At 42.6% G+C, this 13,019-nt stretch overlaps 2 protein-coding genes and 1 long non-coding RNA gene across 10 annotated transcripts in view; 2 read left to right on the top strand and 1 right to left on the bottom strand.

Annotated features, from left to right (window-relative positions):
• MIB2 (MIB E3 ubiquitin protein ligase 2) overlaps nucleotides 1-13,019 on the top strand; it is a 143,365-nt gene that overhangs the window by 68,191 nt on the left and 62,155 nt on the right. The gene's annotated exons all lie outside the window — the stretch shown is intronic.
• The window catches only part of MMP23B (matrix metallopeptidase 23B), a 31,332-nt gene that overhangs the window by 10,104 nt on the left and 8,209 nt on the right, over nucleotides 1-13,019 (top strand). For 5 of the 8 annotated variants that reach the window (XR_010392821.1, XR_010392820.1, XM_026096492.2 and 2 more), the window contains exons 2-7: nucleotides 3,491-3,636; nucleotides 6,526-6,665; nucleotides 7,909-8,076; nucleotides 10,077-10,241; nucleotides 11,220-11,330; nucleotides 12,325-12,451. Coding sequence is in view for 6 of the 8 variants with exons in the window: in XM_026096492.2 (XP_025952277.1) it covers nucleotides 3,491-3,636; nucleotides 6,526-6,665; nucleotides 7,909-8,076; nucleotides 10,077-10,241; nucleotides 11,220-11,330; nucleotides 12,325-12,451 (857 nt within the window). In the remaining 2 variants the exon portion in view is untranslated. Of the gene's footprint in view, nucleotides 1-3,490; nucleotides 3,637-6,525; nucleotides 6,666-7,908; nucleotides 8,077-10,076; nucleotides 10,242-11,219; nucleotides 11,331-11,858; nucleotides 11,921-12,324; nucleotides 12,452-13,019 lie in introns of those variants that run through there. The other 3 variants (XM_026096490.2, XM_026096489.2, XM_064525467.1) reach the window with 2 other exon arrangements.
• On the bottom strand, nucleotides 8,751-11,862 carry LOC112981115 (uncharacterized). The gene is made up of 2 exons (XR_003258623.2): nucleotides 11,727-11,862; nucleotides 8,751-9,749 (listed from the first exon to the last, which is right to left on the bottom strand). It is a non-coding gene; the product is annotated as an uncharacterized LOC112981115 (long non-coding RNA).

Raw genomic sequence — 13,019 nt, 5'->3', positions numbered from 1 at the left:
CTGTAGCTTGCAGACAACTAAATGGTGAAGGTACAAAAGCTTTGGACTGTTTTGTTTCATAGCGTTGGCTATCCTCCTGAGTAACTCTGCTTTCCTAGACTAGTATGATGTGGCATGCAAATATTCTGGTTTCCTTAGCAGCTGAGCTTCCCTAGGAACTCCAGAGGCAGGGCTCTTGGTGCAAGATCCAAAATGAGCATTAACGCCGGATCTACAGAAACTATTAGCTGATGTTAGATCTATTTTAAGGTCCATCCATTAGCAAGATATGCTGGCACAAACTGGTATTCAGGGGGAACTAGAGCAAGGCTCTAGGACTCTCAGAAGCTGATCTTAATTTTACTGCTATGTCAAACTGTAAAAAAAATTACCTTCTCTAAATCCTTGCATCCTCTCCTGTTGTTTGTATTTATGATGATCCTGGTAATAGCATCCCTGGTCTGCATCATGTGCTCAGGGCTCTTATTAAGTTGGTTCTAAGTCACAAAGTTATGTTACTGTTTAGTTTATGAGAGATGAACTGCATGACTAGGGGAGAGAAAGAGAGGGAGAAGAAAGAGCTACAGTCATTACAACTCAATGAAGTAAGTTAATGGAGGCCAAACAGACAGGCACGCTGACTGCACAGGGTGAGTATTGTAAACAGGGATGATGACCGATATCTGCCTTTATGCTACTTTGTATAAACGAGTTTCCTTCTGGGAGTGGCTGACCTCTTCTCCAGTTCTTAAGTATTCTTGCAGTCTTGGCTATTGGGTCTTTAGCATCTAGACAGATTCTTTAATCCAAATTATACTGCATATTTTTTATCTAGATCATTCTCATTTCAGTCAGAACCTTAAATCTGAGCTGTAGCATATATGTGGTGCCCAACTGTTCTTCAATTCATTTTGCAACATGTTCTTAATTAAAAGCATCCTGTTGCACCAGTTGTAGGCAGAACAAAGTCTACAGAAGAATGGAGACTAAGCAGGATGTTTGAGCGAGACAGCTCAGTCCTCTGACATAGTGATTGGATCAGATACAGGTTTCTGTGATTTCTGTTGGGCCTGAGTCTCCCTTACTTTGTTTTATATTTTGAGGATAAGCTCACTGGGGACACTTAATTTTCCCCTTTGCTTGTTCAGCACCTATGACATTAGGGTTTTAAGCTCAATGGCAATTAAAAAAGACAATTGTTCTTCTCTGTAGGGACTACAGGAGTTTTCCTTGTAGAGGGAGAAGTCAGCAGGCTCTTTCTATCTAATTTTCCTTTCCTGGTTCCCAGGAGACTTTAAGAGCGTCAGGATTTTACCTGTGCTGGTGTAATTTAATGGCCCAGTGACAGAGGAGGCAGAATGGGCAGAGTGCCCATTACTCAGCCTGTGCAGCTCATGGCTCTGTTTGTTGTCATAAACTGGAAATGACAGCAGTTGGGCTGTGAATTCCAAGGCCAGAAAGTAACTGTCCTGCCTGTCCTGCCAGCTTTGCTAAGAAGCAGGAGCATCTATCATAAGGATAGACAGCTACCTAAAGGTGTTAATATCTTATGCCACCTTATCATAAGTTATCAGGTCTCCTGTGTCAGAGCCCATAGGCTGACTGAGAATTCGCAATCCTAGGCTATTCCTGACCAATGCCAGAATGAATGTATGATCAGCCCCAATATTGACAAGGGATCACAATGAAAACACAAAGGCAAAACATAGGCAGATAGGATTTGCCTAATTCTACCCTCCTCGGAAGAACTGCAAAAAAAAAAAAAAAAAGGAAAATAACTTACTATCCTGTAAGTATGAGCTAATCTTCTCCAGACTCCATTTACAGCTACAAGAGATCATTTATACTTCATAGGCTAGCTGATTGTCCACCATGTTGGTGCTGCTCAAAAGGATGGGAAATTTTCCTTTTGTATCAAGAGAAAATGGTATTCTCAGAGTAGAATCAGAAGTAAAAGCTGCTGGAGGTGAAGGGAGAGAGACACAAGTCAGTGTACTCGCATCACACGAGCCTTTGGGAAGAAGGGGCTAGGCCTTGAACGGTGAAGGCACCAAAAAGTATAGGTTCCTAAGCCAGATACCTTAGTACAGCAAAGTAAAGGACAAACTTTAAAAGGGAAAGGTGACCCTGTGTGTGCTTTCAAGAGCAAATCAGTATCTGAAGCCTTCCAGGAATGTGATCAAATTGCCTACCAAAAGCTTATAGATGCGGAGTGGCACTCATCAGTTTTGCAGCTGAGAAGATTAACAGTTCCTAACATTTCTCTGTCTCATAGGTGAGGCTGCATGGTCTTTGAATTTCTTACATTGAAAGGATCTAGTGATTTCTAAGTATTGGTCAAACCCATAGCTGAGCTAGAAGAAAGCCTGAAAGGCTATCTTCCTAGAAAAGAAAGATACTGAGGTTAGAACCAGGTAGAAGCTCATATGCCTCACAGACAAGAGCAAGAGAGTGGTTTTCTGTTAGGACAGGATCTCTCAGTCTTTTACCAGACATGACTAGCTATAGTCATGGAGAAATGTTAGTAATTTGAGTGGTTGTTCCTACTGGCATTTGTTCCTTCTGGCTTTTAGTACTTTCTTGCCATTGGCTTACTGTGAGAGCAGGGATATGCTATTTTGCCTCTCAGAGCCTCAGCTCTGTCGTAAGTAAAATGAAGACAGTCCTGGTCTTCTATAGAATGGGCTGTGAGGCTTAACTCATTCTGGTGCGGTTTTAGTAACATTGCCACTATACATATCACTTATTAACCGTCTTGATGCCTCTGGAGCAAAGATGACCCAGAAACATTCAATGTCTTAGTTCTGACAAGGTGGGGCAGAGCAGACAGATGAGAGCTTCCAGAGAACCACACTGGGTGCCAAGCTTTTATCTCCACTACTCAGGACTAAAATGCTTTTGTAGTTCGAGTCAGGCCTGTCACGGAATTTGATGTCTTTTACTGTATGACTGCTTTAGGTGCACTTCAGGATTTCCAGGGCTACAATTTACTTTGAAGGCATTTCAGATCCATAATCCAGCTTTATAAAGAACTCTCAGCACAAAGGGATGCCTGTTTGACTTTTATGTCCAGTATTTCATTTTTTTCTGTAGTGCTCTGGAGAGCAATAGTGAAGTGAAAAGGAAATGAGAACTTTCCAGGAAGAGCTGCAGCACTCACTGTGGCCAGAAGCCTGTTGAGGCCTCATTTCTCTGCTCCACCTGTGCTGCACTCCAAGAGGAGAGAGGAGTGACTGCACTGCCCTGTTCTGGAATTATGTGGCAGTTCAAGGGAGCCTATGGCACAGATCCTCTGTGAACCAGCATTGCGGAGTGCTGCTCCCTTTCCTTGCATGTCTGATCTAAGTAATGCTGCAAGAACTCCTTGCAGTCAACCCCCCCTTTTCTTCCCTCTTGGGAATGCCCCATACCTGGTAGTTTGGTTTTTTTGTTTGTTCATTTATTTGTTTTTTACAAAGTTCAATCCTGCAGTCTCTCCCATCTCTTTTAACCTCTTGTTTTGTCTTTTAAGGAAGATGCTACATCACCTGGTCTTTATGGAGTGAGTGCCTCTGCTTTGCACAGTCCAACTTTCCCACCTTGGCCTCCAGCACGGAGAAAACGATACACAATCACACCAGGGCACTTGAAATGGGACCACTTCAACCTGACATACAAGTATGGACATGCATTAGCCTAAGAGTTGACTCTGTTTAAGTGACTTTGGGGTCTGAGGTTTTTCTGCTAGGGATGTGGGTATGAGCCATATGGATATTGCTAATCTGGTTGTCAGTGAGTGGCTAGCTGAGACTCTAAATGAACTCTAGGATGTTTTCCTACAAATGCTACACCTATCACCTCAGCTGTGGCTCACGTGCAGTAGCCGCACTGTGTTAGAAGCTAGTAGCACGTATGATGCTATGCAAATTGAATGCTGAGACTACTGATGGCAAAACTCTAGTTGCTCAGGGATAGATTCAGGCTTCACACAGACAAGCTTCCCAGAGCTGGGGGCTTCCCTCACAGTGTAGGGAATTGAATACCAGCTCTGTCATGTTGGTACTTTAAAAAGAGGTCCATATGAACCTAAATCATCCTTAAGGGAAACTGCTGTTGAAAGGTTCCATGATTTCAGGGTGATAGAGCTCTGTTAGTGCTGAATGCTTTTAGGAATCTTATTTTCTTTGTTGCTTTAAGGAAAGGATGCCAGCTCTCAGATTACAAACAGTGAAAAGCCCTTGGCAATTCTAGGATGAGTGAATCTGGATGAGACTCACTAGGATGAGTTAACCCTAATATTTGTAGATGTTTTTCCCCATGAAAGTGGCTGTCCAAAATGCTGATTTCCAACTGGCTATACCTCTCCCCACCCCCACTCCATAGCAGCATTTCCGCAGTACTATACAGTAATAGACCAATTAGATTTTGCCAGGACAGAGCTATGTAAACGTGCAGTGCTAGTACTACTTTCCACAAGCAGGCTGTTCAGAGCCAAATTTGATGGAGTCCCATGGATTTTCACATTGAACTGTGTCTCATTGCTGTCAGGCTCTACTGCTACAGCTGTCATAAGTCAGTGTCAAATCCTGTTGGTGCTTAGCCTTAGAGCAGCATTCTGATGTCAACAATGCTGAACAGCCCCTGAACAATGCTGAACAGCATCCTGGAAAGAGGCTTCATTGGGAAACTATTTAAGTGCAGGTTGTTGAATGTTTTTAAGGAGAGCTAGGGTGAGCCCAGACAGAACAAGGCCCAGGGACTCCCCCTGGAACCAGCTTCATTAGATGAGCACTGCCAGATGGAATCAGACTGTCCTGGTAAACCCCAGGCTGGCAGGAATCTGGTAAATCTCAGGCTGTTATGAGCTCTGGAGTTTGCCTGAAGAGAAGTCTGTTGTTCACCACCTGGCTAAGAGCACCACATGCCATCCTGGGAACACAGGAATCAAATCAGTGTTTGTTCAATGTGTTACGTGATAACAAAGGCCCTTTTAATATGACCCCATAACTCTAGTCTCTCCTGACCTGAAAGTACAACAAACCCCAAACTGACCTCTCAAAGGAGCAGCAACCACTAACTGTTAAACAGCAGCAGCTGGAATGGCATGTCATACTGGATTTCTGGAAACACTTAAAAGTATACCTCTGGCTGGCAGCAGGAATGTGTTGCAGCTTCTGCTTTGCATTGGGGTGAGGATATCATTATGGAGCTGTGAGGGTCTTTCTCGCACTCCAACTCTGGGAAGCTGACCCAGTCTGTGACCAAAATGGATAGGAAAGTTTTCTTACACCAACAAACAGAAAAGGAAGGTAGCTTATAGCTATGTGTGCAGTGGGTTAGCCTGAGGCAGTGGAGGATGGGTGTGTAAGGTAGGAAAGGGAGTTGGGGGGGGGGGGGGGGGAAGGGGACTGGACAGCAGCAGTTGCTTCTGACTGAGAGCTCTGTTCTAATTCCTTTCTCCTCCACAGAAGCAGGAGGGGGAGAGTATCTCAAGATCACTGAATGCAGGCTGATGCAGGCTGATGCTGCCTGCCCCCAAACTGGCCCTGCAGTTGCCTCTATTCTCTAGGTAGCAGTTCTACCATCAGTCACACAGATGTCTGTCACCTGCCTCCTATGTGCACTGTGTTGTGGTTGTTGCCTTGTCCATTGGGTGATGCTTCAATGCTGACCAGTAAATATATGCTTCCTGGTGGACCAGGGGTTAGTTCTTCCTGTAAGCCCAGACAAAGAATCAGTGGGTGGTATGAACCTGCCTCCTTCACACCGAGCAGAGAACATACCTCTCTTTACACTCATCCCAAACAGGCTAAGCTTCATAATAGTCTTTATTGTCCAGGTTTCTACTCCTTAACCACCTGGCTTGATATGAAAACATTCTGCTGAGATGAAGGGAGAACATAAACAGCATAGCTTAAAAAACCCCCACATATCCTAGAAACTTTTTTTTTTTAAAAATCTGTTTATCTCCATGGTACAAACAGTGGTTCTGTCATCCTACACCAGTGGTTTTCTTATAGTACAGCTGTGTCTATGCCTGTGGCCTAACAAAAACCTCAGTCTCTCTCCCAAGTGATGAGACTTTTCAAGGTGTTTTTTGTTTTACTATCAAACCTTTGATATCCTTAAGAGCCCTCTTTCAAAAGCTCTGTCTGAGAGTATTATAACTCAGTGCTTGCATGCTGAATTATATTAGGTATATTGAATGTATCCTGAGTGATGTGAACAGGAATTACCTAGTCTGCTGCTGGAGAAAAAATGCTGTACAACAGACTGGGGAGAAGTTAGGAGAAAACTGTTTTTCCAAGAGAACCTGGTCTAAAATTATGTGCTTGAAGTAGGAGAAAAGCTGTAGTCCAGAACATGAGATTGTAAAGAAGAGCAGTAATATTTTAGTCCTTGTGGGGATTTTAGTAAATATTCCTCATTATCCAATCCATGCTACCTTTGTTTTGAACCTATTAGAGTGAAAGGAAAGACTTCACTGTCTGCTACAGCTTTGACAGCCTTCAGCTAATGCTTGGGGAGGGAACAGTATCTTCCTAAAGTTGTTCTGTGTCCCTGCAGAATCCTGTCCTTCCCAAGAAACCTCATAAATGCCAGTGACACACGCAAGGGATTAGCAGCTGCGTTCCGCATGTGGAGTGAAGTTTCACCATTCAGCTTCAGAGAAGTGCCACGCCACATAGCTAGTGATTTGAAAATAGGTAAGAGCGCATGGGATCCTGCACTTACAGGATGCTGTTCTGTATGCCAGCTCCACAAGGGACTTAGAGTTTCAGTATATAAGCCAGGAGTTCAGAGGCAGGAGATATTCTTCCTTTGCTCTGCAGACTCAGCAGGGACTCTTGGACAAGGATCTGGCCATCATCTGCCTTTAGTCAGGTACAGAAACGACTTCTAGTTTCTCTGAGGTTAATAGCAGGATTAACACTGCCTCTGCATCTTGCATTTGAGAAACTTTAGATGTTTGTGAATTAATCCTCAAAACCTGCCACTGGGACAGGACTATTTCCATTCCACAGATGGGGAAACTGAATATTGAAAGGCGAAGTGATTTGCCCAAGGTCATAGAAAGCCAGAGAAAGAGCAGGTGATAAGATTCCAACTTGTTTATGGCTTTAGTTTCCCTTCTGTAGATCCCATTGAAACACCACTTATTCTCTCTCCTCCCCTTCCTTCTGCCCCTGTACTACTATGCAGGCTTACTGGTTACTTCATGATTAGCTCAGGCCTAGAAAAACATTAGTGCTGAGGTGTTATCTGTTCAGGCTCAAACCCAGATGTAAATTCTTCCTGTGATTTATGGCCTGTGAGAAATAATTACTTCCTGTACAGCTTGCAGCAATATTGAGACAACCAGCAGATTTTCCATTGTTTCGCAACATGTTCTTCATGCTACTCTTGCATGACGCCACTTACAAGCATGTGATACACCTTCCCAGGGGCGTCTTGCTGCCACATGTGAACTCCAGGCGGCCTCGTTCCAGTGGGCAGAGGGTGCATTGTGTTGCTACCTGACCTAGCACAAGGATGGCAAGCATCTATGTCTCTACGGATGTCTGTTGATCTATATTTAAAAAGGTAGTACATAATACATTTTAGGGTTATAGTGTCACTGCCCAACTCCTCTTCTAAAAAAAAAAAAAAAATTTACATGTGATGCTGTAAAAAGAGCTCAGCAGTCCTTTCTGACAAGTAGACTCATTTCTGTCTGTTGGAGACAGCACTACATCCAGGGTCACCACAGGGCTGAGTCAAGTTTGCATCACTTAGCCCTCATTCAGGACACTTGCTTTGCATTTATTTTTCCTTTCATATCTCTGTAGAGTGGAAAACACATGGGACACCACAAGGAAAGACTTATTAGTAAACCACAACTTTACAGTTGTCTGTGTTGTGGATGGACTTGCCCTGCTAGGTACACTAAATTTGCTTCCTTTTTCACAGGCTTCTACTCTATCAATCACACAGACTGTCTGGAATCTCTCATTCACCACTGCTTTGATGGAACAACGGGCGAGCTTGCCCATGCCTTCTTTCCACCCAATGGGGAAATCCATTTTGATGACCATGAATATTGGATATTGGGGAATACCCGGTTCAGCTGGAAAAAAGGTAACACGTTTCAGGGAGCACATAATGCCTGTAGGATTTAGGATTTTTGTCCTTTTTCTGGTTTACCTAGTATTGGAAAGAGACAACAGAAACAGCTGTAATTTTTCTGCAGTTTTGGAGTTTTGCTGGTCTTGCTATAATGTGACTGAACTGCTATCAAGGACTGTGTTTGGTGGCAGTTCCAGCTGTTTCTGAATAATTCACTGGGACTCCAGCCATGTACTCAGTGATTAGGTCTGGCTTTGGCCCAAGCAGCTGTATCTCGGGGAAGGGCCCTGTTATGTTACTTTGACTTATTTGCATGGCTGTTTACATTTTAGTTTTCCTGGGTCAGTAGTCCATTTCAGGTTTGTGGGTACCTAAAAATGTCTGTGTTACTTATGGCTTGAGGATTGGGTTTTTTTGTTGTTTTTTTAAGCAATGTCAAAACTAACCTTAAATTAAAAGCAGATGGTCCCTGACTAGCTAGCAAATTCAGTTCATTTTATATGACCAACCTGGTATCTTTTTAAAGTAGGATATTTCACTTTTCAGCAAATAGAGAGGTAGAGAGATTCAGAATGGCCTCAAATGACCTCCCCCATCCCTCTTGCTTCCCAAAGCACAGCAACAAATAAGAACATGGGATGAAGGCCAGGGAAGGCTGGTTTTTAAAGCAAGAAGGCCAGTGTATATTAAGAAAAGAACTAGTCAGTTTGTATTTTGTAAAATACTTAGTTTTTGAAAAAAATACCATTCTCCATCAAACTTCGAAATGGCTGCTAACTATCAATGGTAGTATGTGTCAGTGATAATGAAAATCAGAGAGTTGTAGTTTATCAGTGCAGCATGGTAACAAACATGCCAGCAAATCACAGAGTTATCAGGGAGCAATGTATTTCCCTAGCCTCTGTTATTTTGCAGGCAACTGCTGAAACAAGCATGGGCATTTGCAAAAGTTGATTCTTAAGTGAGGTTTTACTAAGACTGTGGCAAAAATCAGAGACCTGTCTGCCAGTTCTGCCACTGACTCTCTCTCATGGTGCTTTAACTCCACTCTTTTACATGGAGATAGTTATGCACTGAGTTGCATATCATTCAGCTACCTTTGTCAAATAGCAGTAGCACTTCTGACTTCAGAAGGCCATTGTGAGGCTGTGATTATTAATCCTTGTAAACCATTGACTGCTTCTCTTTCCAAAGGCATAAAGAAGGATGGGAACAAAGTAAACTGCAATTAATTATTGTTCTTCCAAATCACATCAGTGCAATTTAGCAAAAAAAAAAAATCTTTGAGAAGAGCTAAAAAAAATCTACCTGCTAGGGATTCCAATTTAATGTACTGATAAATTAAGCCCATGTGCAAGCTATCCCCTTCAGATGCTTTCTTTCTATCCCCTTCAGATGCTTTCTTTCTGTAAGCAGTTGAGTTTGATAAAGGAATCATATGAGCTTTGCATAGTCTGCGATTATGCAAGGTATCAGGGTAGGTGTCACTAATAGCACTCCTTGTGAGTCAGCCTTCCATTAAAATCCATTTCGGCTGTAAGCAGGCTTCAAGATGCTGCTGAGAACCTTCAGTTAAATGCTATAGGCTGTGGGGAACGCAGAAGTCAACTGGACGCTCTCTCGGAGCAGAATATTTCAGCTACCAATCTCATTCCCAAATACATCTTTCCAGTTACAGGCCAGGGCTGTGGGGAAAAAAGTAGGAGAAAGTTGCCAGTACATAAGTATTACGCAGTGCACTTGCCCTCATTTCAAACACTGCTGTTTCACAGCAGTATTCCTACAGTCTGGCAGAGTTGCTGCGTGCACTGCTGTTTGAACTTACTTAAAAGCACGTGTAAATAACTGGCTTGTCTGTTTGCACCCAAGCAGCTACAGAGCAGATGAAACTGGGTCAACCTTTGATAATACCATATCTCCCTAGTGCTAAAATATTTCCTCTGTTTATTCACCAGGGTTAGCAAATGTACTTCACCATGCAACGTCAGCTGTTTTTTCCATTTTTCTTCCAGGTGTTTGGCTTACAGATCTGGTACATGTAGCAGCTCATGAAATAGGACATGCCCTAGGACTTATGCACTCCCTGAACCCCAATGCCCTCATGCACATCAATGCCACTTTGACTGGAAAAAAGACCATCTCTCAAGATGAAGTCTGGGGAATTCACAGACTTTATGGTAAGGAAGGCAGAGAACTGGGTTGTGCTCTGGGGTTCTCTGTATAAAGAATGTTTGACTAAAGTGTCAGGTGGATCCTGATGAGCTCTCATGGTGTTAGTTCCTCATCTTGTGACAGGACTAAGCTGTAAACTCCTAAGTAGTAGTAAGGAAGAATCTTATTCTTTTTAATATGAAGTGAGGGTAAAAGGTGTGGCAGGCAGTCTGTTTCCAGCACTACTAGCTTCAAATGAGATGTATGGGAGGCCAATATAAAAGGATAAGATACCATACACTAAATGGTTTATAGATTTCACATTCCCACCTTGCTGGCTTGCACCTGAGAGACACTTAATTGACCCACTGAAACCTGAAGTTCTCAGACTGCTCTAAGCAGCTACAGCAGAGGCACAAGCACTGTATGTGTTCTCATATACCTACTTCATTATGCCCCAGCCCAGCAACCACATCTGAGTGTGGACTACTTGAGCTTCATTTTTGTACAATGGCTCTTCCAAGAATAAAAAGCTTATTTTAGCCATGGAGGGCCCTGACTTGTTTGTATATATCTGCTAACTTCTGGTGCATGCAGGGAAGAGATAGGCTCACATACAGAGGAAGAGAGAGAATGCAAACAGCTGTAAATCACTCTCTGGCTGGACTAGGATGTGTTAATACAAGACAAAGCTCTCCACAGACCAAACAGGGTGTGGCAAGAATCTCTCGAGCTCAGAAACAATTGCCTGCCACTCCTGAAACACCACCTCTTGTAGGATTTAGAAAATGCAACTTCATTGCATCACTGGTGCAAGTCCATGAAAGGACCTGAATATCCAGCCCACTGTTCATACGAAACTGGCACCCTGTTCTATTTATTGTACACCTGTCCCAGCTCTGCCATTTACATTGAATGATCTGATGTGGGCAAGACATCAATTCATTTCTCAGAGGGAACAGTCTACCCCAATCCCCCTAATACCTTGTCTCCTTCTGTTTCAGGATGTAAAGACAGATTATTTATGTGCCCATCATGGGCACGAAAAGGTTTCTGTGAGAAACGCAGGAAGTTGATGAAAAAACACTGTCCATCCACCTGTGACTTCTGCTATGGTACCCTACTTTTCTTCTGGGATTTTGGTGGGGTTTGCACAGAGGGAGGAGGTAATGTTAAGCAATATTTGCTGTAGGGATAGACAGGATCTTAATTCTGCACTAGAGAGCAGAAGATGTAAGTGACTAGCCCCACCCAGCTCTGATGAGAAGCATAGCATACATCTGAGACAAGATCAAGCCTTGGAAATAAGACTCAGCTTTTATGTATAAATAGCTGTGGACTAGAACATTAAACTGTCCCGTTCTTCTCTAGTTTAACTAAACCAATATTGGGGAGTTTCTGAAAATAAAAACTACTACTCCATGTGCCTCAGACCACTTCCCTTTCAGAGCGAACTGAGGAATTGAGATGCTGAAGCGTTAAATTTGGAGATAAGAGATGCAGTACAATACCTGATGCAGTGATAGGACAGGAACAAAGCGAATGGAATCTCAGGCACAGCTGGACTTGAGCTGCTCTGGAGAAAAGGAAATAACAAAAACATGTTAATCATCTCATCTAATCCCTCACTTCTATGAATCCAGATAAGGGGCTCATATGGGATCAAGGTCAAGCTACTGCAGATGTGGAATTAAGCTTCAGATAAATACCTACTGACCTTAAGAAGATGCACCCTACAAGTAGTGTCTCTCAACAGTATGGAGGTATTTTTTAGTCCAGACTAATGTTAAAGGACAGGTAGATAGTTACAAACATCTGTATTCTCTGTGATTGTTCATATACTGAACTTCTACCTCTCCAAGTATATGAAACAGGGGCAAGTTGCTTTTTATCCATCCCCAAGTTTACATGACACAAGAGAGTTTTCTTTGCATATAAATAATGTCAAATGTTCAGCCAGAACTGCTGAGTAAGACACATTTTTTAATTAATCCCTTTAAGGTTCCTGGGGTGATAACATAATTCTGCGACAGCATTTTGGGATGACTAAGGCTTGACACTGAAATATGCTAACTTTTGCCATTTCGTTCTCTCAACTCTGGTGGACAGAATTCCCGTTTCCAGCAATCCCCTCTACTTTGCCCCCACCAAGAACAAAAACCAAGACTGTTTCTGAAGGCAGGAATGTCACCTTCCGCTGCGGACAGAAGATCATTCATAAAAAAGGCAAAGTTTAGTAAGTTCTTTGTCATTTATTCCCGTCCTTTAGGACACTTAGCAGCTTACATACCAAAAAGGAGAAAGAATGAGGAAGCATGACAAAACAAAGTGTACATAAGAATGCAGTTTACCTTCTGGAGCATGTGACTGTCCTTTATTTGGCACTCAGTAGAAAGAGGAGTGAGGAAGAGCTTGCTAGCTGTGACATATGAGATGGAAGAAAGGAATGTGCAAATATTGTTTATAACATTGCAAAGCATTTTGTCTGAAAGCAGAGCTGTCAGAAATGAACAAGCTGAACTGAAAAGGATAAAATCCAGTTCACACATATAGCATAAGGATGATTCTTACCACTTGGTCAAATTCCCTGGCCTGTATTCTACAAAAAACTGCAGTCTTAAATTTACCCATTCAATTAATAATTTGTTAGCTCTTATTAATGTATGAGCATGTGTCTAAAGTTGATAGATATAAGTGTCCAAATCCATGGGTCAGTTTGGCATGAGGGCCCAAATTCCCATTGACTTTCAGTAAGATTCGAGCTCTACTGTTAAACTTAAGAGTTTAACAAAATAAGCTAAGGT

Source organism: Dromaius novaehollandiae, chromosome 24 (assembly GCF_036370855.1).
Source record: "Dromaius novaehollandiae isolate bDroNov1 chromosome 24, bDroNov1.hap1, whole genome shotgun sequence".
NCBI lineage: Eukaryota > Metazoa > Chordata > Aves > Casuariiformes > Dromaiidae > Dromaius > Dromaius novaehollandiae.
Note: the sequence above shows the minus strand (reverse complement) of the source record. Positions and strands in the feature narration are given on the sequence as shown.